Below are 22,043 nucleotides of genomic sequence, written 5' to 3' on the forward strand. Positions count from 1 at the left end.
CCTTTGACACGTTCCCATCATTACCACCATTACCCTTACATTCTGGTGAACAAAGTGTTCCCAGCTTATATGGTACTTTCCGGAATCTGCATTTTCTTCCAGGAGCCCCAATCCCTGGCTCTTTGAAAAGCTGCTAAATAGCGATGTGTTCCTCAACTTCCTGCCCGCAGGCGGAACCTTAGAGCCCCGAGCCTGGGCCGGAAAACAGTGCAGAGGACAAGCCTCTTCCGGTTGGGGACGGAAGTCCCTCCTATAGGGGTGGCTCCGTGTCAGGTGACATGGAGCCCGCGTAGGAGGGGTCGAAGGTCCGGCCCAAGAGACTGACGGGACAGTAGGACTGGCCGGCAGACCGATAGGCTGGGACGGCCTCGGCCGCGTTAGCTGCTCGGAGGCAGGTACGTGAGGGGCTAGGAAGGTGGCAGCGGCAGTCAGTGTTGGGGGGCGGGAGATCCGGTTCCGCCTTCCTGGGGCTCACGGGCTGCGACACCTGAGCCCAGGGGTCCAGACACAAGCTCGACCCTGCCCCAGGCCCTCCTGCCCAGAACAGAGGTCGGCAGACATTGTGGTCTTCCGTCCCATGATTACAGATTGAGTAAACTGAGGCCTTGAGAAAGGGAAGCTTTCCTTTCCAATCAGGGTTCACCCTGACTCCCGTTCTGTCCCCTGTGCGGGGCCGCCTCTCTTTTGTGCGAGTGCATTTAACGAGTTTGCCCCGAGTGGAGAGGCCGAGGCCGAGCGTGGTGAGCAGAGTTGGGCTGAGAGTAAGAGAACTGGGTTCGACACTTTTCACTATCAACAGACAGTTGTGCGTTCTGGGTCAAATCCCTTCCCTGTGCTGGGCCTCATTTGTAAAACGGGGCAGTGTTTCTCAGTATGGTTCTCACACCATCTGCTTTGAAATCCCCTGGAATGAGGGCTTTACAGTGTGAAACTCAAATAAGACATCTGTTTAGAATCTGGGTAGGAACCTGGAAAGCTGCGTTTTGAAGTATGCCTTGGGGGGTCCTATACATACTGATGTTTGAAGCTCATTGATCTTAAGTGCTTTCCTGCTGTGAATACTAGACGTTCATTCTTCGCTTAGAGGCAGCTGCAGCCAGTTCAGGAACTTTGGAGGAAATGGCATGTTTAGCCCAGAAAAGAGAGCACTGGAAGAGAACTGTGTTTAAAAACTGAAAAAATTGGTATGGCGAAGAGGGCTTCCACTTCATCTTTGGGGCTGAAAGAGGCAGAACTAAGACTAATAGGTGGATTCTACAGGAAGACAAGTTTTTACTTAAGGGAAGACTCGTCAGAGATGACCAGCGATGGAATGGATAGCCTCCCGGTCGAAGGAGGTATACAGGTATTAGATGGAGGTCCTTTCCAATTCGAAAGTCTGTGATTCTAAGTAGTTATTTTGAATCTGATGCTGACTCCACCCTCAAAGTAAATGTGACTTTTCTTTTTTCTGTTCTCTTTTCTTGACACCTCCATCCCCCCAGCCTACATCTCCTGTAAGTAAGGCCAACATGTCTGCTTTTATGTAATCTCTTCCTGGTTGTCCTATGAACCATCCATCTTTCCAAGGACTTTGGAATAACCCAGTATCTGATAGAAGCACCTTAAATATTTGTTGAATGAATAAGTAAACAGGGTCCAGCCTACATCTCCTGTAAGTAAGGCCAACATGTCTGCTTTTATGTAATCTCTTCCTGGTTGTCCTATGAACCATCCATCTTTCCAAGGACTTTTGAATAACCCAGTATCTGATAGAAGCACCTTAAATATTTGTTGAATGAATAAGTAAACAGGGTCTCACCCCATTGGTTAAGAGCTTATTTTCTTAGAACAACTTGGAAACACCTCTGAAGACTTTGTATTTGACCAGGAGAAGCTAGTGAACTCTTTGGAGCACAGAATTGAGGAATCTCATTTGGAAGGGCCCCTTGTTCAGGCCAGCCTTCTCCTCCCTGGGACGTAAATCCCTCTTTAATCTTCTCCAGCAATGTGTAGATAGATGTGAGAGAATTTTTGCAGTCTGTAGGCTAGCTTTCCATCCAGCTAATAAAACCAGTACTCTTATGGACTTGACTTGCAAGTTCATTCTCACTTACATGTAGTTTGCAGATGATGCTTCTAGCATATCTTTAAGTTTTCTAATCAAACATCAAATTTCCTTATTTTATGCTTTACAAAACTCTAAGTAGATCACTTTTTCAACAGCTGTTAGAATGCATAAGAATGCTTATGTTGTCTTGTGGAGCAGAGATTCCATATTTTGACCCGATTCTGCTAACTACCTCCCCCCCCGCCCCAAAAGGTTTGGGTTGAGCTAAAACTTCCTGCCTGTGTTGCCTACTTGTTTGTGTTTCCTTAGATTTTTTTTTTTTTTTTTTAAGTGAAAAGCTTATTCAGATGGTATCCCAGGTGTTGGGTAAAATGATCTTAACTTCAAGGTTTTAAAACTACTCAGTCTGAAAATTTCCTGAAGGAGTACCTGAATTGGTGTTTTCATAAATGTGTTCTTCAGGCCACTGATCTGAAAAGATGCCTCTGAAAAAGTGTTCGATGGTAAAAATAAGTTTGGGAAAAGCTACATATCATTATCCTTTCTTGGAGCTTCTCTGTGTATTAAAGGCACTGTGAAGTCCTGCAATGAAGAAATGTGCTTTATAAGGAAAATAACTTGTGTCACTTGTTTAATCTAGTGTTACCAAACTTGTTTGATGTGAAACCTTTTTTTTTTTTTTTAATTGAAGGGGGGGGGGGCAAATTCTGACCTAGAGCAGAGGTCTGCATACTAAAGCCTGTGAACCAAATCTGGCCCTGCGGCTTGTTTTTGCATGGCCTGGAGGCTAAGAATGGCTTTTTTTTTTTTAATTGAAGGGGGGGGGGGCAAATTCTGACCTAGAGCAGAGGTCTGCATACTAAAGCCTGTGAACCAAATCTGGCCCTGCGGCTTGTTTTTGCATGGCCTGTGGGCTAAGAATGGCTTTTACATTTTTAAATGGTGGAGAATAAATCAAAAGAAGAATAACATTTCATGATATGTGTCAGTTATAGGAGAGTCAAATTTCAGTGTTCATTTCAGCCACACCCACTTATTACATATTGTCTTTGGCTGCTTTAATGGTACAACAGTAGAGCTAAGTAGTTGCCACAAAGACCGTGGTCCACAAAGTCTAAAGCATTTACTATATGGCCCTATACAGAAGAAATTTGCCACCCCCTGACTTGCATCATGTACACTTTTTTAACTTTTTATTTTAAAGTAATTTTAGACTTACAAAAAACTTGCAAAAATAATCAATGAATTTTGTTTACCTTTCACCTAACTTCCCCTAATGTTAGCACTTTACATAACTATATTAAAATGATCTAAACAAGAAATTTAACAATGATACAGTATTACTAACTGATCTATAGAGTTTGTTTAAATTTTGCCTTTTGTACCACTATGTTCTTTTTCTGTCCCAGGACCAAGTCCAGGATCCTAGTTGCATTTAGTTGTCAAGTCTCTTTAGTCTCTTCCAATCCGGGACAGTTTCTCAGTCTTTTTTGATCATTTATAACAATAAATGTTTGAAGAGAACTGGCCAGTTATTTTGTAGAATGTCTCTCAAATTTGTATTTTTAGATTTAATTCACATACCGTAAAATTCATTATTTTAAAGTGTACAACTCATTGGTTTATAATATATTCACAAGGTTGTTCAGTCATCAACATTATCTAATTCTAGAACATTTTCATTACCCCAAACAGAAACTGTGTACCCTTTAAGCAATAATTCCCTATTCTCCCCTCCCTTCAGCTCCTGGTAACCTCTAATCCACTTTCTAGGTCTATGAATTTGTCTATTTTAGATAATTTCCTATAAGGGAATTACATAATATATGACCTTTTATGGAAATGTAGGGTTTTTTTCCATTGTGGTAAAATACGCATAACAAAATTTATCGTCTTAACTATTTTTAAATGTACATTTCAGTGGTATTAAGTATATTCATATTGTTGTGGAAATATCACCACTTATCTCCAGAACTCTTCATTTTGCAAAACTGAGACTTTATACTCATTAAACAATAAGTCCTTACTCCCTCCTAACGTAGCCACTGGCAACCACCATTCCACTTTGTCTATGGTTTTGACTGCTTTAAGTACCTCATATATAAGTGCAGTCATATTTTTTTGTGACTGGCTTATTTCACTTAGCATAATACCTTCCAGGTTTATCCAAGTTGTGTAGAATTTCCTTCCTTTTTAAAGGCTGAATAATATTCCATTGTGTGTATATAGCACATTTTTTTATTCATTTGTGTTAATGAACACCTAGATTGCTTCCATGTTTTAGCTGTTGTGAATAATACTGCTGTGAAAATGGATGCAAAAATATCTGAGACCCCTACTTTCAATTCCTTGGATACATACCCAAAAGTAGAATTGCTGGATCTTATGATAGTGCTATTTTTAATTTTTCGAGGAACCTCCTTTTGGTTTTCCACAGCAGCTGCACCATTTTACATTCCCACCAACAGTGCACAGTGTTCCATTTCTCTACATTCTCGTCAAACTTGTTATTTTCTGGCGATTTGATATTATTGATAGTGGCCATCCTAATGGGTATGAAGTAGTATCTCATAGTTTTGATCTGCATTTTCCTAACAGTGTTGAGCACCTTCTCATGTTTATTGGCCATTTGTATATCTCCTTTGGAGAAATGTCTGTTCAAGTCATTTGCCCACTTTTTTTTTTTTTTTTTTTTTTTAAAGATGACCGGTACGGGGATCTTAACCCTTGACTTGGTGTTGTCAGCACCACGCTCAGGTAGTGAGCGAACCAGCCATCCGTATACGGGATCCGAACCCGTGGCCTTGGTGTTATCAGCACCGCACTCTACCGAGTGAGCCACAGGCCAGCCCCAAATTTGCCCACTTTTTTAATTGGGTTGTTTTGTTGTTGAGTTTTAGGAGTTTGCTATATATTCTGAATATTAATCCCTTATCAGGTATATGATTTGCAGATATTTCCTCCCATTCTTTCAGTTGCCATTTTACTCTGTTGATAGTATCTTTGATGCACAAAATTTTTAAATTTTCATGAAATCCAGTTTGTCATTTTTTTTTTTTTTTCCTTTTTGTCTTTTTTCGTGTCCGGCAACGGACCGCAACCCTCAGTGTTGCGTACCGGACCGGGACCGGCAACGGGATCGCAACCCTCGGTGCTGCGCCCGCCCCTCACTCAGCCAGTGAGCGGGAACCGGTCTGTATGTGGGATCCGAACCCTCGGCGGGAGCGCCGCCGCGCTTCACAAGTTTGTCTATTTTTTCTTTTGTTACCTGTACCTTTGGTGTCCTATCCAAGAAATCATTGCCAAAAATATAGGGTTTGACCAGTAGGGGGATCAGTAAGGGGATCTTAACCCTTGACTTGGTGGTGTTAGCATCATGCTCTCCAAAGTGAGTTAACCGGCCATCCCTATATAGGGATCCGAACCCATGGCCTTGGTGTTATCAGCACTGCACTCTCCCAAGCGAGTCATGGGCCAGCCCTAAAAATGTAGTCTTTAAAGTAGGGACCAAGTGGCTTCTGGATCAAGATTCTCAGAAGTGGCCCTAATTGTTGCCCGGCTGTCATGATCCTACTTCTTTCCTCTTCACGTCTGCTGGATATGACATTTCACTGGTCATTGGGAGCAAAGCACCTCAGTGTTTAGCCCTTGTCCCTGAGCTGGTCTAGGGACATGCAGAGATTAGAAGCAGCACTTCTGTGGTCATTGAGCCAGGTCATGCCTGCTTCTGTGGAAATGGCTTAATGTATTAGCTGTCCATTTTACCCTGGGACCAGTCACCAGTTTGATTCCCATGGTAGTCTCTATAGTACCTGACTATTTAATATATACTCTCCTAATTGCTCTTCAGAAGCATCTCATGATGTTGGCATGGCAGCGGTGTTTAAGGCTGGGCAGCTGTCTGAATGCAGGAGTGGATCCTGGGCAAAGCCTAAGAAAGTTTCTTGATTTTTCTTAACACTGCTATTTCTTAGTGTTACAGTTGGAAACACTGCTATTTCCAATTGAAAGGAGAAGTGAGATCATTGTTTTGTCAGGTATATGCTGGGTGTTGTTAAACTCTTAGAAAGTTTTCTCCTTAACTGGTTAAATTTTGTCAGCCTTATTCATTTTGTTTTTATACTGTACCTTCAGAATATTTTAGAGGTCTTTAGGTCAACCTCAGGTAAAATCTGAATTAATGAGATTTTATAGCATCTGAATTAATGAGGTTTCACTGACTATATGCAAACAAAAGCAAAACACTTATTTTGTACACTTTCTCATAACAAAGAGAGGGTAAGAACAATTATCTCCATTTGCAGGTGAGAACATTGGCTTAGTGAGTGGCAGAGCTGAGCCTCAGACTAAGTCATTTGGCTCCACATTACTCCTTTCACTGTGTTATTCTAGAAATCTGTAGCCCTTGACAGAGATCTGTCCAGTCTGTAGAGCTTTTCTTTGTTATAATATTTTCCTCAGCTCTATTGGTTTGAGTTGAAATTGGCAAATGCCCATCATTTATTCACATGCATTGATTGAGCATTTACTCCTTGTCAGGCACTGTGCTTTTGGCCGCAGGAGGTGTCTCATTAGAGTGGGCAGGAGGCAGTTCAGTGAATAATTGATCCTCTGTGTGAGTAGTGTTATCCCTAATAGAGGCGGGTACCAGGTTGGGAACCCTTGGGGAAAAAAAAAATATATATATATATATATTTTTTAAAGATAACCGATAAGGGGATCTTAACCCTTGACTTGGTGTTGTCAGCACCACAGTCTCCCAAATGAGCGAACAGGCCATCCCTATATAGGCATCCGAACCTGTGGCCTTGGTGTTATCAGCACCACACTCTCCCAAGTGAGTCACAGGCCAGCCCTGAAACACTTGAATCTTTTCCTGGTTGCAGATCCCTGATTTTTTTTTTTTTTTTTTTTCCCATTTGTTTAACAGTTTGGGGCAATGCTTTAAAAAGAAAAATACTGACTCTTATAACTGTTATGTAACATTTCCACTTCTGAACAACATAATCACTGAAGCACGTTTTGTTCTTATAGGATACTTTTCCTCAACTTTATTTGGCTAGGATGATTTATATTGAGTTGTACAGTTCTAAGAGCTCCTGGACATCAGATCTGTCAACCCATACACATTTGTGAGGTGTTCCTGAGGTGCCTAGCCCTGTGCTGAGTAAGGCACCTGGAAACTGGGTCTGAGTTTGAGGAGTTATACAAGGACAGATCAGTAAAGTACCATGCGTTAAGCACATTGGCTTGGGATTGGGAAGCTTTACCTCTGACTGGCTCTGTGGCCGTGGGCAAGTGACCTAACTACTATGAGCCTTAATTTAACATCCCAGGAGATGCTGTATAGTAGTGTTTACCTCAAGGCAGGCTGTGAAGATTAAATGAGATAATTCATGTATATGGCTGAGCAGAATGTTAGGTGATGTTATTCACAGTGATAGGAAATACAAGGGGTCTTCAAAAAATTCGTGGACAGATTCATACTATCTTTTCATTGAATTTTTCCATGAACTTTTTTTTTTTTTTTCCTTTTTGTCTTTTTTCATGTCCGGCAACGGATCGCAACCCTCAGTGTCGCGCCCGTACCGGACCGGGACCGGCAATGGGATCGCAACCCTCGGTGTTGCTCCCACACCTCGCTCAGCCAGTGAGCGGGAACCAGTCTGTATGTGGGATCCGAACCCTCGGCGGGAGCGCCACCGCGCTCCCAAGCGGCTCACTGTAGCAGTGCGCCACCGGGCCGGCCCTCCATGAACTTTTTGAAATACCCTCGTGTAACAGGGGCCCCCTGGTTTTAACACTTTTAGGGAAATCTGATTTTGTCTGAATCGAACTAAATACATCGCATTCTGTATTTCCTCTCAGCACATAAACATACGTAGTTCTGATATCTCGCCTGCACTCTGCTTTCAAGAAATGACGCACGTTCAGAAAGGGAAATTATTCTTCATTCAGCAAAATAACCAAGTACCTTCTTATTGCATAGCCCTCTGGGGAGTATAAAAAAGCAGTATGCCTTCAGTGAACTCAAGAGAGAGACTTTACAAGGGAGAGGGATTCACATTTCTTGAGCACTTAACTATGTGCCATGATAACCCCTGACTGTTTTATCTCTTTAATTCTTACAACTATCTTGTGAGGAAGGTAATAGCTGCATTTTCACAGATGAGTAAAACAAAGGCTCAGAGAGCAAATGGCTTGTCTGAAGTCACAGGATAAGTGATGGAGCCGAGATCTGAACTCAAAGCTGTCAGATTCCTCTGTGCCATGCTATCTTTTAGAGACAAAAGTCCGTAAAAAGTTAAGGAACATTTTAAGATGGTTAAGGATTGACAAAAGGCAGCCTCTTGGATGATCCTTAAAAGTTGTGCCAGTGGTAGTCCAAATCCATTTCACTCTTTTTAAAATGAAACCTGGTAATCTTTAAGAAAAATCATTGAAGCTTAAAACTGAAAATAATGAGCAAAACACCCTTTGGATTCAGAAATAGTGGAAGAAAATGAAAAAGTAGTAATAGCTGACCCTAGAATCCCCACTCAAATATTTATGTTACATTTGGAAATTGATGTATCTCTAGGGCCTAGTGTAGTGTGTGGAACATAATGGGTTTTAATAACAATTAGTAAATGAATTAGTGAATTTAAAATATCTTTCCAGAGTACCATAACTACACTACATTTCTCATTTGACTTAGCATACATTCTTTTTTGAAAACATACATGTCAATGTTAAGGACTCTTATGTATTTCTCATGCGAATATAAATTGGCACATCCCTTCTGGAGGATGTTTGGCACTATCTATCAAAGTTACAAATATAGATACCCTTTGACCCTGCAGTTCTACTTCTAGGATTTATCCTAAAGATATAATCTAGTAACATTTGTCTCCAAGGTGAGGAACAGAGCAACTGGGTTCCAGGATGGGAGAGAGACTTTTCAGCCTATATCCTTTTTTTACCTTTTGAATTTTGAGTCATGTGAATGTGTTTCTTATTTTCAAAATCGATGAAATTTTAAAATTCTAAAACTTCTGAGAGGATTTTTATATTAAGATTATTCACACCTTAGTGTTAATTTTCTTAATCAGATTGCTTTCTTTTTGCTCTGTTGAAATCTGAAGGTATGGGACCTTTAAAATTTTTCCTTATTTCTTCTGGGTATTATCACAATAATCATTATGGAAAAGTGGAATGTACAGGTAAGTGTGGGGAAAAAAAAAAAAAAGCTTAAGAAATCTGTCCATTATAGGGCCTGCCTGTGGCTCATCACTCGGGATAGTGCGGTGCTGATAACATCAAGGCCACAGGTTCGGATCCTATATAGGGATGGCTGGTTCGCTCACTGGTTGAGCATGGTGTTGACAACACCAGACCAAGGGTTAAGATCCCCTTACTGGTCATCTTTTAAAAAAAAAAGAAGAAGAAGAAATTTGTCCATTGTTCCATTGTCCAGAGACCACTGCAGTTAATATTTTTGGCCTTTTTTTTTTTCTATTATATTTTTAACCTATTGATATTGTATAGTATGTTCAATTCTGTACACGAAATTTGTCCATTGTTCCATTGTCCAGAGACCACTGCAGTTAATATTTTTGGCCTTTTTTTTTTCTATTATATTTTTAACCTATTGATATTGTATAGTATGTTCAATTCTGTACACTATTTTGTGCATCCTGCTTTTTTCACTTAACATTATATCATGTAATTAAATTTCCATGTAAGCAAAATCTCTGTGGAAGCACCATTTTTAGTAGCTGTGTAATCTGTACTGTGGATGTGCCAGTTTACTTAGCCAGGGAATGGGAACTGGATGAGGAGAGAAACAGACATTAAAATTATGGAGCCCTTTGGAAGGTTAGGTGGGTCTGGGTTAGGTGCCTGAGTAGGGAGTGTGAGCCACGCAGGCCAGCACTGAAGGCCACTAGGACTCTAAGGCCTTTCCTTCTGCCTCAGTCCCCACATTTGTTGCCTTACCATCCCTGTATGTGCCCAGGGCTCCAGCTACACTGAACTCAGCATGGTGAATTGTCCACTTGTCCTGTCTGCTCTGATCACATCCTCCCCAGCATTCCCTGCCCTCACACACTATGTACATACCTCTGTCAGTGCCCACTACACTGGGTTGCCTTGATGGTTTACTTGTCAGTATCCATGTTTAGACTGAAACCTTTTATCCCTGTATCTTCAATGCCTGGCAGATAATAGGATCTTTAATAAATCTTTGAAGGTAGAAGGGGGGTTGGTTGAATAGACAGGGAGATTAGAGTGTACCAGAGAAAAGGACCAGTATAGCCCCAGGGAAAAGAGGCCAATCCTCTCAGCCTTCTGTGTCCTTCTGGACCTGAAAAGCTATTCATGCCCTTGATCCTATATTTGAGGTCTCAGCGGGCTAGCCTAGGGACCTAAGCACCATTTAGACTCTAAAATTTTAGAACTGGTTTCTATGTTCCAAGACCCAATCAACTTACTCAGATTTCTTCCCACTCCAACCTTCTGTCGAGTGTGATGTAGACATTCTTGGAATGCAGATCCCATCTCTGCCTACATGTGATTCATCAGCAGCCTAATGAGCAGCACAGACAACCTCAGGCATGCCAAGGTTCTTGACCGAAAGCTTCTACTTGAATAAGCATATGCCCACAGGATCAAGACCTCTGCTGGGATCATGCCAGTTATTTATCACCCAAATTTGGAATCTTCATAATTAAGATTAACATTTCTAGGTGCTTCTGTACACCCTGGTCCAGGAATTCTTAGAGTTAAAGGGGCAGAGAAGTCAGATTATGAATTCCTATGGTTCTTAGAGCCTTAGAACTTAACTCAAGAATGCTACCAAGAGATTTCCTCATGAGATGGAGTTCCCTGGTTGTTCCTGCAGGGATATTCAACTCTTGGGTTCTCTCACTTACTCAGTTCCTGTGATGTGGGCCAGGGCAAGTGGACCAAAGGCCAGCTCTGGGAAGGTAGTAGGAGTCAGGATCTAGGTCAGTTAACTTCGGTTGCCAGGCTCTGCATTCCTAAGGGATTGTTAAGTATTGCAAATCTGCTTTAGTCCCATCACCACATGTGTCACCCTGAACATCTCAAATTTAGGAATGTTTTTCATAAGTAGGTATGAACTTGTTTCTTAAATCATTAGCTGTGTTCCAGATGGACCGAGTGCTGGCTGGTCTGAGATCTCAGCAGACTTGTCACCCACCCCCCGAGTTTATCTGACCTCTGTGTAGTTCCTGTTTATTGTAGCTGGTGGTTGTAAAGACAAGCCCTGAGGTTATTATCCCACTCAAACACTGTGTTGTACTGGTATTGCTTTGTGCTTTTGATAGAGTTCTCTCCTCTTCTAGAGCGGGGTTTCCAAAACTGTTCAGTCATCTAGGGTAGAAGTGGGGGACACATTAAGAAAATAGAGATGATTAGCCCTGATCCAGATCCTATTTAAAACACTGAAGGTGTCTGGGAACCAGGTCCTAGGGGGAGGGGGGCTGCCTTGTTTACTAAAAACAGACAAAACAGGTGAGTTTGATGGAGCCCCTTGTTAAGAATTCTTATAATTGTTCATGTGCCTTCCTTAGCTTCTGTACTAGACTCCAGGGCCTCAAGCTGGTCTTGGTCTTCTTTGTGACCTCTCTACAGTTGGTAGCACCAGACCTGAAATGTAATTGGCACTAGAGAACTGTTGGTTAAATGAGTGAATGGATGAGTGATGAGTTTGCTCTGCACTCACTTAAAGGAACACAAAAGTTACAACATTGCACAATGAACTTGAGGAAAACAAAGACCAGGTATTTAATTTTGTAAAGCTGCACGTTAATGGGTTAACATATAAGAGTGGAAGGAGTGCTCATGTTGTGTTGGAAAGTTTGAATCTGGCACTGTATGACGGCCTGGCCTTAGCAAAGTCCTCTAACTTCCCTATCTTGATGTCCTCATCTGTAAAATGGGGTGAGGATCAGAAGCAGTGATAGATGTGAATAGGCTTTGAAAACTAGAAAGTGGATTCAGGTTAGGAGTAAAGAATGGTCAGAGTAGGGACAAGGGCTCAGAACCAGCCACAACAAGGTCGCTATGTGGTCAGGTCACAGTTCATAGGCCCTACAGGGATCAGAAGAGATTTTAGCAAGATGGCAGCCCAGGTATGCTCAGGGTCTGTTTCCCTTTTACTCTGTCTTGTTCTCAACCGACCAGGGCCCTCTATTCTCTGGGCCACTATACCAGTCCTGCTGGGATGATGAAGCTGTAGCAACATTCTTTTGTTCAGCAGGTGCTCAGTGTAGTCCCCAGAAGAGGCTGCTCATCTCTGTCATGCCACCCTGGTGTGGTGAGGTTCCTGTGTGTTGAGAGAGGGAGGAGGTGAGGAGAGGAGGCTCCAGGGGTGGGCCCAGGATATGTTGCAAAGAAAGGTTCATGAGTAGCTGGCCTGGGAGGTGACCAAAACCAGTCATGTGTGCCAGCACCCATTCACTCAGCAAATATTTGAATGCCTACTAGAATGAGGCTCTAGAGCCCAGGTAGGGACCATGTGGTTAGTCTAGTAAGAATTAGAATGAAAGTGATGTAGACTGCCTAGAATTGGGACATGTAAGCCTTTCCCAATGCCTGGCCTGCTGAAGGCTGCCACTCCCTACAAATTCTAAGCTGACCTGTTACTGTCCCCTGACCTTTCCCACCCTGACACCTAGTTTGACCCTGGTTGTCCCCTTATGCCTATGTGTAGTACAGGCTGTGCAGAGCCTTCTTGGGTCCCGGGATTTCTCCTACCTTGGTAGGCCCTCCAGGTCACTGTGTTATCTGAAAGGGCCACCTCAGTAAGAGACATGATACCCTCACTTTTCAGGTGAGAAAAGAAACTCAAGCCATCAGGGTATCTACCAGGACCATGTGGACAGTAGTCAGTGGTAGTGTCAAGACTTGAACTCAGCTTCTCAGGATTGGGGAAAACTGGAACATTGGAGCAAATTTTTTCAAGTGTACTGTTACTCTTTTGTCTGATTTCAAAAGTAAAGCATGTAAAAATGTCAGTTTTGTAAACTTGGAAGACTTAGAAATTATGTCATTACTCTTAAGCCCCTACCAATACAGAGATAATCACCTTTAATAGTTTGGTTTATTCTTCCACATTTTATTTTATTTATTTTTATTTATTTATTTATTTATTTATTTTAAAAGATGACCGGCAAGGGGATCTTAACCCTTGACTTGGTGTTGTCAGCACCACGCTCAGCCAGTGAGCGAACCGGCCATCCCTATATGGGATCCGAACCCGGGGCCTTGGTGTTATCAGCACCGCACTCTACCGTGTGAGCCAGGGGCCGGCCCCATTCTTCCACATTTTTATTTATTTTTATTTATTTATTTATGTAAGGGGATCTTAACCCTTGACTTGGTGTTGTCAGCACCACGCTCAGCCAGTGAGCGAACCGGCCATCCCTATATGGGATCCGAACCCGGGGCCTTGGTGTTATCAGCACCGCACTCTACCGAGTGAGCCAGGGGCCGGCCCCATTCTTCCACATTTTAAAGGACATTTTGTAATATTTGTATTCATTATTGTAACAAATGCAACATACATTGTACCCACTTACATGCTTTGTTTTTACCCAAATAAGTTAATATACATACTCTTCAGCAACCTGACCTTTTTTTAAAGTATCTTATATTATGGAAATTCTCAGACACACAAACAGAAATAAACTAGTACCCCCATTTATCATCCAGCTCCAACAACTAACTTCCTTGTTTTTGTTTCATCTTTTCTTTCCCCTTTCATTTTTTCCCTCTTAAGTACTTTAAAGCACATCCCAAACATCTTATTATTCTTTCATAAATACTTAAGTATGAGGGCCGGCCCGGTGGCTCACTCGGGAGAGTGTGGTGCTGATAAATACTTAAGTATGTATCTCTAGCAGATGAGAATTTTAAAAGAATACTTACAATATCCCCTTATCTGCAGGGGATGCATCCCAGGACCCCCAGGGGATGCCTGAAACCTATATATATTATGCTTTTTCCTGTATATACATACTTATGAAAAAGTTTAATTTATAAATTAGGTACAGTAAGAGATTAACAATAATAACTAACAATAAACTATATAATTATAACAATATAATGTAATAAAAGTTGAGTGAATGTGGTCTCCCTCTCAAAATATCTTTCTGTACTCATCTGTCTTGTGATTATGGTGAGATGATAAAATGCCTATGTGATGAGATGAAGTGAGGAAGGAGAATGACATAGGCATTGTGGTGTGGCTTTAGGCTACTGTGGATCTTACGATACATCAGAAGGAGGCTTTGGGTGATCCTCAGTCACTGAACCATCACAATGTCAATGCTGGATGTCAGGAGCAGACAGCGTTGATGACTAACGGGCAGGTAGTGTATACAGTGTGAATACGCTGGGCAAAACGATGATTCACATCTAGGGCAGATGGTGCAGGATTTCATCACACTACTTAGAACAACACACAATTTAACATTTAAGGGCCAGCTGATTAGCTCACTTGGTTAGAGCGTGGTGCTGGTAATACCAAGGTCAAGGGTTTGGATCCCCTTGCCAGCCAGCCACCAAAAATAATTCATAAGATTCATTTATTTATTTATTTCTGGAATTTTCCATTTAATATTTTTGGAGCATGGTTGACTGTGGGTAACTGAAGCCATGAAGCCATGGAAAGTGAAACTGCAGATAAGGGGAAACTACTGTACCATTATCATACCCAACAAAATTAACAATAATTCCTTTATATCAGCTAATACCCAGACTAAATCCAGTTTTTGTCAGTCATGTCACAAAGTGTTTTCTCAATTGATTTGTTTGAATCTGGTTCCAGTGAGAGCCACACACGGCAAGTAGTTAGTATGTCACATATCTCAATCTGTAACTCTCAACCCCTCCCATGCTGTTTATTTTTTAGAGAACTTGGGTTATTTGTCCTTTAGAAAGTCCCACATTCAGGGTTTGGCTGATTACATCCTCGTGGAGTTGTTTAATACATGCATCTATCCTTCATATTTTCTGTAATATGAATAACTAGTAATAAATTTTAAAGGCTTGGATGGAGTCTATGTTTTAAGACAAAAATGCTTCATTGGTGATGCCATGTACTTCCTATTGCATCACATCAGGAGGCTGTTGTTGAGGTTGATCAGTGAACCTGACTTTATAGTTGTCTTTCCACATCTGTATACATAGTTCTTAATTTTAAAAGATAAATTTTTTAAAACAAATGCATGTAGTTCAGATACTTAGGATACTTGAACTAGAGTGATGAGAAAAGGCTATAATGTGGCCCTCAAAAGCAGCCCGTGTCCTAAGACGAAGGGAGCAGATATGTATGGAAAGGAGGAAGCACTGGGTCAGAGGAAGTTCTCAGAGTTGAGGCCAGCAAGGCACTGGTGCTGCCAACAGCCTGCTGCCCTTCTGGGACATTATGTAAAATGATGTAACTGAGTGAAAAAGTGGCAGCAAGCTGGCCTCCTCTCTGTGCTCAAATCACTGAGCTGCTGTCGTGAGGGATGCCCATGAGCCCAGAGCTGTGAGCCCACCGTGTGAAGGAAGGCAGGCTTCTTGGTTTGGGAAGACTGCAGCTTTTTGGTCTTTATCTCCTTGTACCTTGGAAGCTGAAATCAAGGTGGTCTTCTGGTGCTTCAGTGGTGAGTTCTAGACTTGTGGAGGGGCTGCCTGCTTTGGAGACAGTGGGTGAGACGACCTGGAGCGGCACTGTCTAAGGGCTGGAATGGGTCACCTAGGAGACCATGTAGTCCAATGCCTCATTTTACAGATGTGAAAACTATGGCCAGGAGAGGGGAAGGGATGTTCCCAAAACCACATAGTAAGCTGGTGGCTCAACTAAGGCCAGCATCCATGCCTCCAGTTCTCTTAGTGTGGTATCCAGCCAACATTTCCTACTTAGGATTTCTGAGATGCTGAAGGTGGTCAGGTCAGTCTCCTGAAAGATTCTTAATGTGCGGATGCACCCAGAATTTTTGGGTATCCCTTGGTGTTGGTCTTATCCTCCTCCTTGTTCTTCCTGCTGGGTTCGTTGACTTTTCAGTCTCCTGAAAGAGTCTTAATGTGCGGATGCACCCAGAATTTCTGGGTATCCCTTGGTGTTGGTCTTATCCTCCTCCTTGTTCTTCCTGCTGGGTTCGTTGACTTGAAAGTGGTAGTCAGTGATGGTCTGTTTTGGTGGCCAGCCTGGTCTGTGGTGGTGTGGTGGTTTGAAGCAAAAGGGGTGTAATGAGTCCCTGCCTCAGCTTCACATTAGTGAGATAGCCAGGGCAACTCAGGCTTCAGTTTCCTAAAGTGATTGGACCAGATCAAGATTGCCTGAAACATGGTGTGTGTGTGCCAGGTGATATGATGATAAACAGCTTTTCCTTCATTACCTCTATATTTATCTTTCACTTATGGTAAGTAATATGGGTTTTCCATTTACAGCAGTGCATAAGCCTCCTCTTTAAATGTATTGAGGCTAAAAAGTTGATTTAGACAAAATAAGGTAAGTAGTATTCCAACATGGCAGAAAGGGGAATGAAAAAGATTGTAGTGTGGAAGACTATAGAGGCTGTCCAAAGTTAGAAGACAGTCTGAATGTTCAACTTAATTGAGCATGTATTTATCAATCTGGGTTGGTTATCGTGGGAGAATGTAAGGACAAATGAGACAGGGTCCCAGTTTCTGTGTAGAACCACCTGGAGGCTGTTTTGTATTTTTGTGTGATATGTTCTGGGCCATGTTCATGGTAAGTTTCTGAGTCCTTGCTCTTTGGGTAGTGACCCATGACTATCATCCTCTAAAGACCCTTGAGAAGTTTGCTCAGCGGTTCAGTCATAATCAGCTTCTGGAGCTGAGAGAAGGTGGGGGTATTGGCATGGAAGCCAGGGGGAATAGGCTGCAGAAATGGGCAATCAAGGTCTCTCTGCCTTTCAGGATTTCCCTGGGGAGAATCTTCACTCAGAGCTTTGCTGACAGCCAAGGATGGCAAGCAAAGGGCCCTCAGCCTCTGCATCCCCTGAGAACTCCAGTGCAGGGGGGCCCAGTGGAAGCAGCAATGGTGCTGGCGAGAGTGGAGGGCAGGACAGCACCTTCGAGTGTAATATCTGCCTGGACACAGCCAAGGACGCCGTCATCAGCCTCTGCGGTCACCTCTTCTGGTCAGTGTGCCTGCTGCTGCCAGAGGACATACTGCAAGTTTGGAAAGCCTGTGGTCTTGAAAGGGACAGGAGACCTGGGTTCCCATCCCACCTCTGCTCCTGATGAGCTGGTGACTGTGGGCAAATCCTATCTCCATCCGGGGCTCCTTCTCCCATCTCTAAAGTAATAACACTCACCATTTAGTGAGCACTTACTACCTGCCACTTGCTGTGCTGAGCCTAGGTCAGTATAGTATAGTGGTTATGAGTAAGGACTGTGGAGCCAGACTTAGTCCTTCAGAATCTTGACTCTTGCCACTTCCCTACTGGATGACCTTGTGCAAGGTGCTGACACACACTCTGCCTCATATTTCAGGGTTGTTTGTGAGCATTAAATGACTCAAAATATGTAAAAGTCTTAGAAGAGTATGTAGCATGTAGTGAATATTGTGTTAGCTATGACCATAATAATAATTGTTAATATATTTTATGTATGTGTATACATATCAAAATGAAGTGGCAGAGGCCCTAGCCATTCCAGCCTTGATGGTTACAGAAGCCTCTCCTGGCTCTGAGAACCTGGGTGAATATTGAGTTTTGCTGTTTTCTCAGACTTTGAGCTGAACTTTGAAGGGTGATTTGAGTAAGCAGAGGGGTGAGAATGCCAGGTAAGGTGAAGGGTTACACCAAGGCAGGCAATTTCTAGGGACAGGAATGTGCACTGTTTGGTTCATCTGAGACCCCAAGGCCACTGTGTACCTCCCACAGCACCTTGGATGGGGTTGGGAGTGTTAGAGAACAAGACTGGTTATGGGAGGTTTGGGCCAGGTTATCAAACCCAGATTTGACTGAAAGGACATTAAGCTAATGAATAAGCAGGGAAATGGTGTGAAGAAAGAATCATTCAAGCAATATTTATGAGAGTTTAAGTTGGCAACAGTGTAAAAGAAATTTATTGGTGAATGAATAGAATGGGGCAGAGATTTTTGTTCTTGAGGATCTTGCCCTGATCATTGTTTTATGTGGAAACTATTGTGATCAGCCTTTTCTTAGAAATCGGAGATACTTCAGGATATCATAAAACTAGGACTTGAAATGAGAGAAATAAAAATTAAGAGGCAAGGTACTGTTGGAAAAAACACAGACTCTAAAATGAAACAGATGTTTCCAGTTTGGATAGTGTGTCCCTGAGCAAATCTGCTAGCTTGTCTTCAGTTTCTTCATCTGTAAAATGGAGATAATTGTGCTTCCAGTGGCATTAACAAATGAAAAGTATTCAGCCACAGACTGGCACACAGTAATTGCTTGATAAATGGGAGGAATCACCATCATTGTTATAACCCTGAACTTTCCTCTGAGGGTTATTCAGTCACCTCCATTTCTCCCTCGCAGCCTGTGAAGGAAGTTGCCAGTAGAGATCTGCCATGATTTGGGGTGCTCTCTGCTCAGTTTAGAATTGCATTGCAAGGTTAATGTTTGAATCAGATCTGTTAGGTCCAGGAAGGTTGCATATCTGGTTTGTGAAGCTAAACTGTGGTTCAGGAATTGGGAAAGGAACTATCCTCTATAGTTTATAGTTTCCTGTGGCAGGTTGTTTTGTGTTTCTGAGCCTTGGTTTCCTCATTTGAAAAATTAGAGATCGGGCAGCAACTCTAAGGTGAAGGTAGTAGCCCTTTCTGCCAGGTAGCATGCCCATCCTTTCCACTACTTAAAGATGTTTTTAGTGTATACCTGAACTTTTTTTTTTTCCTCAAAGATGACCAGTAAGGGGATCTTAACCCTTGACTTGGTGTTGTCAGCACCATGCTCACCCAATGAGCTAACCGACCATCCCTATATGGGATCCAAACCCATGGCCCCACACTCTCCAGAGTGAGCCACAGGCTGGCCCCATACCTGAGCTTTTAAGCTACTTTTTACCAGTGGAGCTCTCAAGGCTGAGGACAGCCTGAAGATTTTGTTAAACTGAATCTGGACTATCTATGAACCCACTGAAATTGAGTGTAAAATAGTATGTGGGTGCATGCATGTATGGATTTTACTGCACAGAGGGTCCTAAGCTTTTATTGGATTCCTTCAGAGGCTAAAACCTTTCAAAGGTTAACTGGTAGAGAAGCTGGATCTGGGTGGTCTGGGTCCTGGGGATTCTTCACATAGTAGTGGGATTCCAGGGGCAGAGACTCAGGTCTTGTCATGATTGTTTCATTTTTCCTGTGATTTTAGGCCAGTCGTTTCTAATTTCTGATACCAGTATTCCCACCCTCAGTGGGGTTGCAGTGCCCCACAGTTTTCTCCTATTTTCCCATTCTGCTGCTCCTACCTCACCCATCAAATGTTTATGCTAATGAAAGCATTTTTCTTCCTTTCCCCCTTTCTCTTTCTCCTTGATGACTGGTTGCCCTGGGGACTCTGGCAGTTGGCCATGTTTACATCAGGTAAGATGCATTTCATTTTACTTTGTCTTTCATCAGCTGTGGTTGCACAAGACAGCCCCAGTCTCAGGAGACTGCTGTCAGAAGCTGCAATCTCCCCTGCTTGTGGGCTCATTTGCTTGCTTGCCCCCTAGCCCTCTTTACACACCTGTCGGCTGACAGGCATTTGATGAAATTAGGAGTCAGTGTGGTACCTGGGATGGTCCTAACTCTGCCACTGATGACCTTTGTGGTCTTGGCAGGACACCACTTCTCTGGGTCTCAATTTCTCATTTGTAAATTGGGTTGGATTTGATAGTATGTTAGATCTTTTTTATTTTTTAGATTCTGCCTCTATAAAAAGTGCCTCCTATTATATCAATTGTCCCCTCTACCCTTGACAGTCTCAAAAATATTACGAAGGGGAAACGTTTTCTGGTATCACCAGAGAGCTTTTGTGAGGGGAAAAAAATCTGTTTTCCCAGCCTTAGCTTATAATAAGAACAAGTTAGTATTCACCAAGATCCAGGCACCTGCTTGTGAGACAGAGTTGGGCTTGGCATTCACAACTGGCATTCACAACTGAATAATCACTACGAGCTGACAGTCTCCATGGTTGTCAGCACTAGAGCACGACACTCATGGATGGTTTTAGGAATGTGAGGGGAGGATAGGAGTTCTAGACTGCTACAGCCTGAGAATCTAGATGGAAGAAGGTGGGTGGGGGGTACACAGGGCTGCACATTCTGACCCCGCAGAACCTGGTGGAACACGTGGGCTATGAATTTATGAAGAGCATGTACATAACATGTACATAATGTATGTAAGTTTTGGAGCCATTGACAGTAAGATAAAGTTGGATACAAAATCATTGAATGCTGCTGTCTCCTCAGCCCTGAAGTCGTAGGTTCACATTTATATAATAAACCTCATATCATTGGGTCTTAAGATGCAATTTATGTTCTAAAATAAATATTGGGAAAATATGCATATAAAACTATTATAAAGACACTACAGGTAATGTGTTTTTGTCATTTTTATTTTGTTTTTAAGAAAATTAAGCAAGATGTTTTTAATGTAACCAGTGAGAGGGCCTGGGAAACCAAAAACAGGATTCTGGGGGTTTTTTTGATATTGAAAGAAATAGTTGAATGCAAAAATCAATGAAAGTACATAAAATACCTTAGGCAAATTTAGATAATGAGCAAAATGTATCCTTTAACACATAGTAAGTTGCCAGAAAATGATCGGCTTATGTCCAGATGCTGTTGTCTGGGATACACGGTTGTTGAGGAAATGCTATAACAATGAGAAATCACAGAAAGAAAAATATGACTGACAGGATGATACAATTGATCCTTCAGGGAAGGTGGAGATTTAAAGTTTGTTATACCCACACCAACAGCCTAAACTGAGGCTGGGTATGTCTGACCCCTTGACAGCCCCAGGCTTGCAGTTCCTTCCTGCCATATTGCTAGGAGACCCTAGAGAGAAACAAAGCATGAAAAAGTCTGTTTAATTACAATGGTATTTAAAGGCAATTTTGATTTCACCACTAGTAAATATTTATTGAGTGCTAGGAACAAGAACCACAAAATCAGGTTTCTTGAGGTGTTCCCTGCTCATGCTGGTGTTTTCCCAGTTTGAGCCTCACCCCAGTTGTTCTCTTCCTGGCTCTGACTGACTACCTGTGGTGGGCCTTGGGCCATTCATGCATTTTTCTGTCCTGCTTGCAGTGGTTGGAGACCAGACCTAACAGACAGGTATGCCCAGTTTGCAAAGCCGGCATCAGCCGAGACAAGGTCATCCCACTCTACGGCCGGGGCAGCACTGGGCAGCAGGACCCCAGGTGAGGACTTTTTCTCCCCCTGGATGTAAATTCACTTCCGTTCAGTGTTCCCTATCCCACCCTTTACTTAGTGCTTGATGATCCCTCGGCTCTGAGGCAGTCTGTTCCAGATGGGAGTCAGCCAGGAGGGGATGGGAGCCAAGTTGCCACTTGCTGGGCTGTAATACAGGTACCCACTGAGTGTCATCTACAGATGAGCAGACAGTGTGTTGGGCCCGGGGCCCCAGCAGTGCACATGCCATCACTATTGCAAGTGTGCAAAGTGCTGTGAAAGAGCACTTCCTGCAGCCTGGAAAGCAGGATGTACAGCAGGAGATTCTCTAGGGAGCAGGGTTGCTGCAGCCATAATGTGTAAAGTATGGGGGAGATGGTAGAGTCTGGGTGGATTTGTGGAGGTTGGGATTTCTAGAAATGGAGGTACGGGTGGGTCCAGCATTCCACAAACACACGTATTGAGAGCCCTTCATGGTCTAGTGCTTCCACCTTCTCCAGAAGTGTCTCTTACCTTCTCCCACCCCACCTCAGCATACTCTGTACATCAGACACACTGGATTTTTTTTTTTTTTTTTTTTTTTTTTTGACCGGCCCCCCCC

The 22,043-nt window shown here is 42.7% G+C and overlaps 1 protein-coding gene across 1 annotated transcript in view; it reads left to right on the top strand.

Annotated features, from left to right (window-relative positions):
• Window positions 1-307: 307 nt before the first annotated feature.
• Window positions 308-22,043, top strand: part of RNF185 (ring finger protein 185) — a 33,849-nt gene continuing 12,113 nt past the window's right edge. The window contains exons 1-4 of the mRNA XM_008589646.1: window positions 308-395; window positions 16,988-17,211; window positions 19,607-19,625; window positions 21,338-21,450. Coding sequence (XP_008587868.1) covers window positions 17,036-17,211; window positions 19,607-19,625; window positions 21,338-21,450 — 308 coding nt within the window. The 5' untranslated portion in view covers window positions 308-395; window positions 16,988-17,035. The remainder of the gene's footprint in view (window positions 396-16,987; window positions 17,212-19,606; window positions 19,626-21,337; window positions 21,451-22,043) is intronic.

Source organism: Galeopterus variegatus, unplaced genomic scaffold (assembly GCF_000696425.1).
Source record: "Galeopterus variegatus unplaced genomic scaffold, G_variegatus-3.0.2 Scaffold5566, whole genome shotgun sequence".
Lineage (NCBI taxonomy): Eukaryota > Metazoa > Chordata > Mammalia > Dermoptera > Cynocephalidae > Galeopterus > Galeopterus variegatus.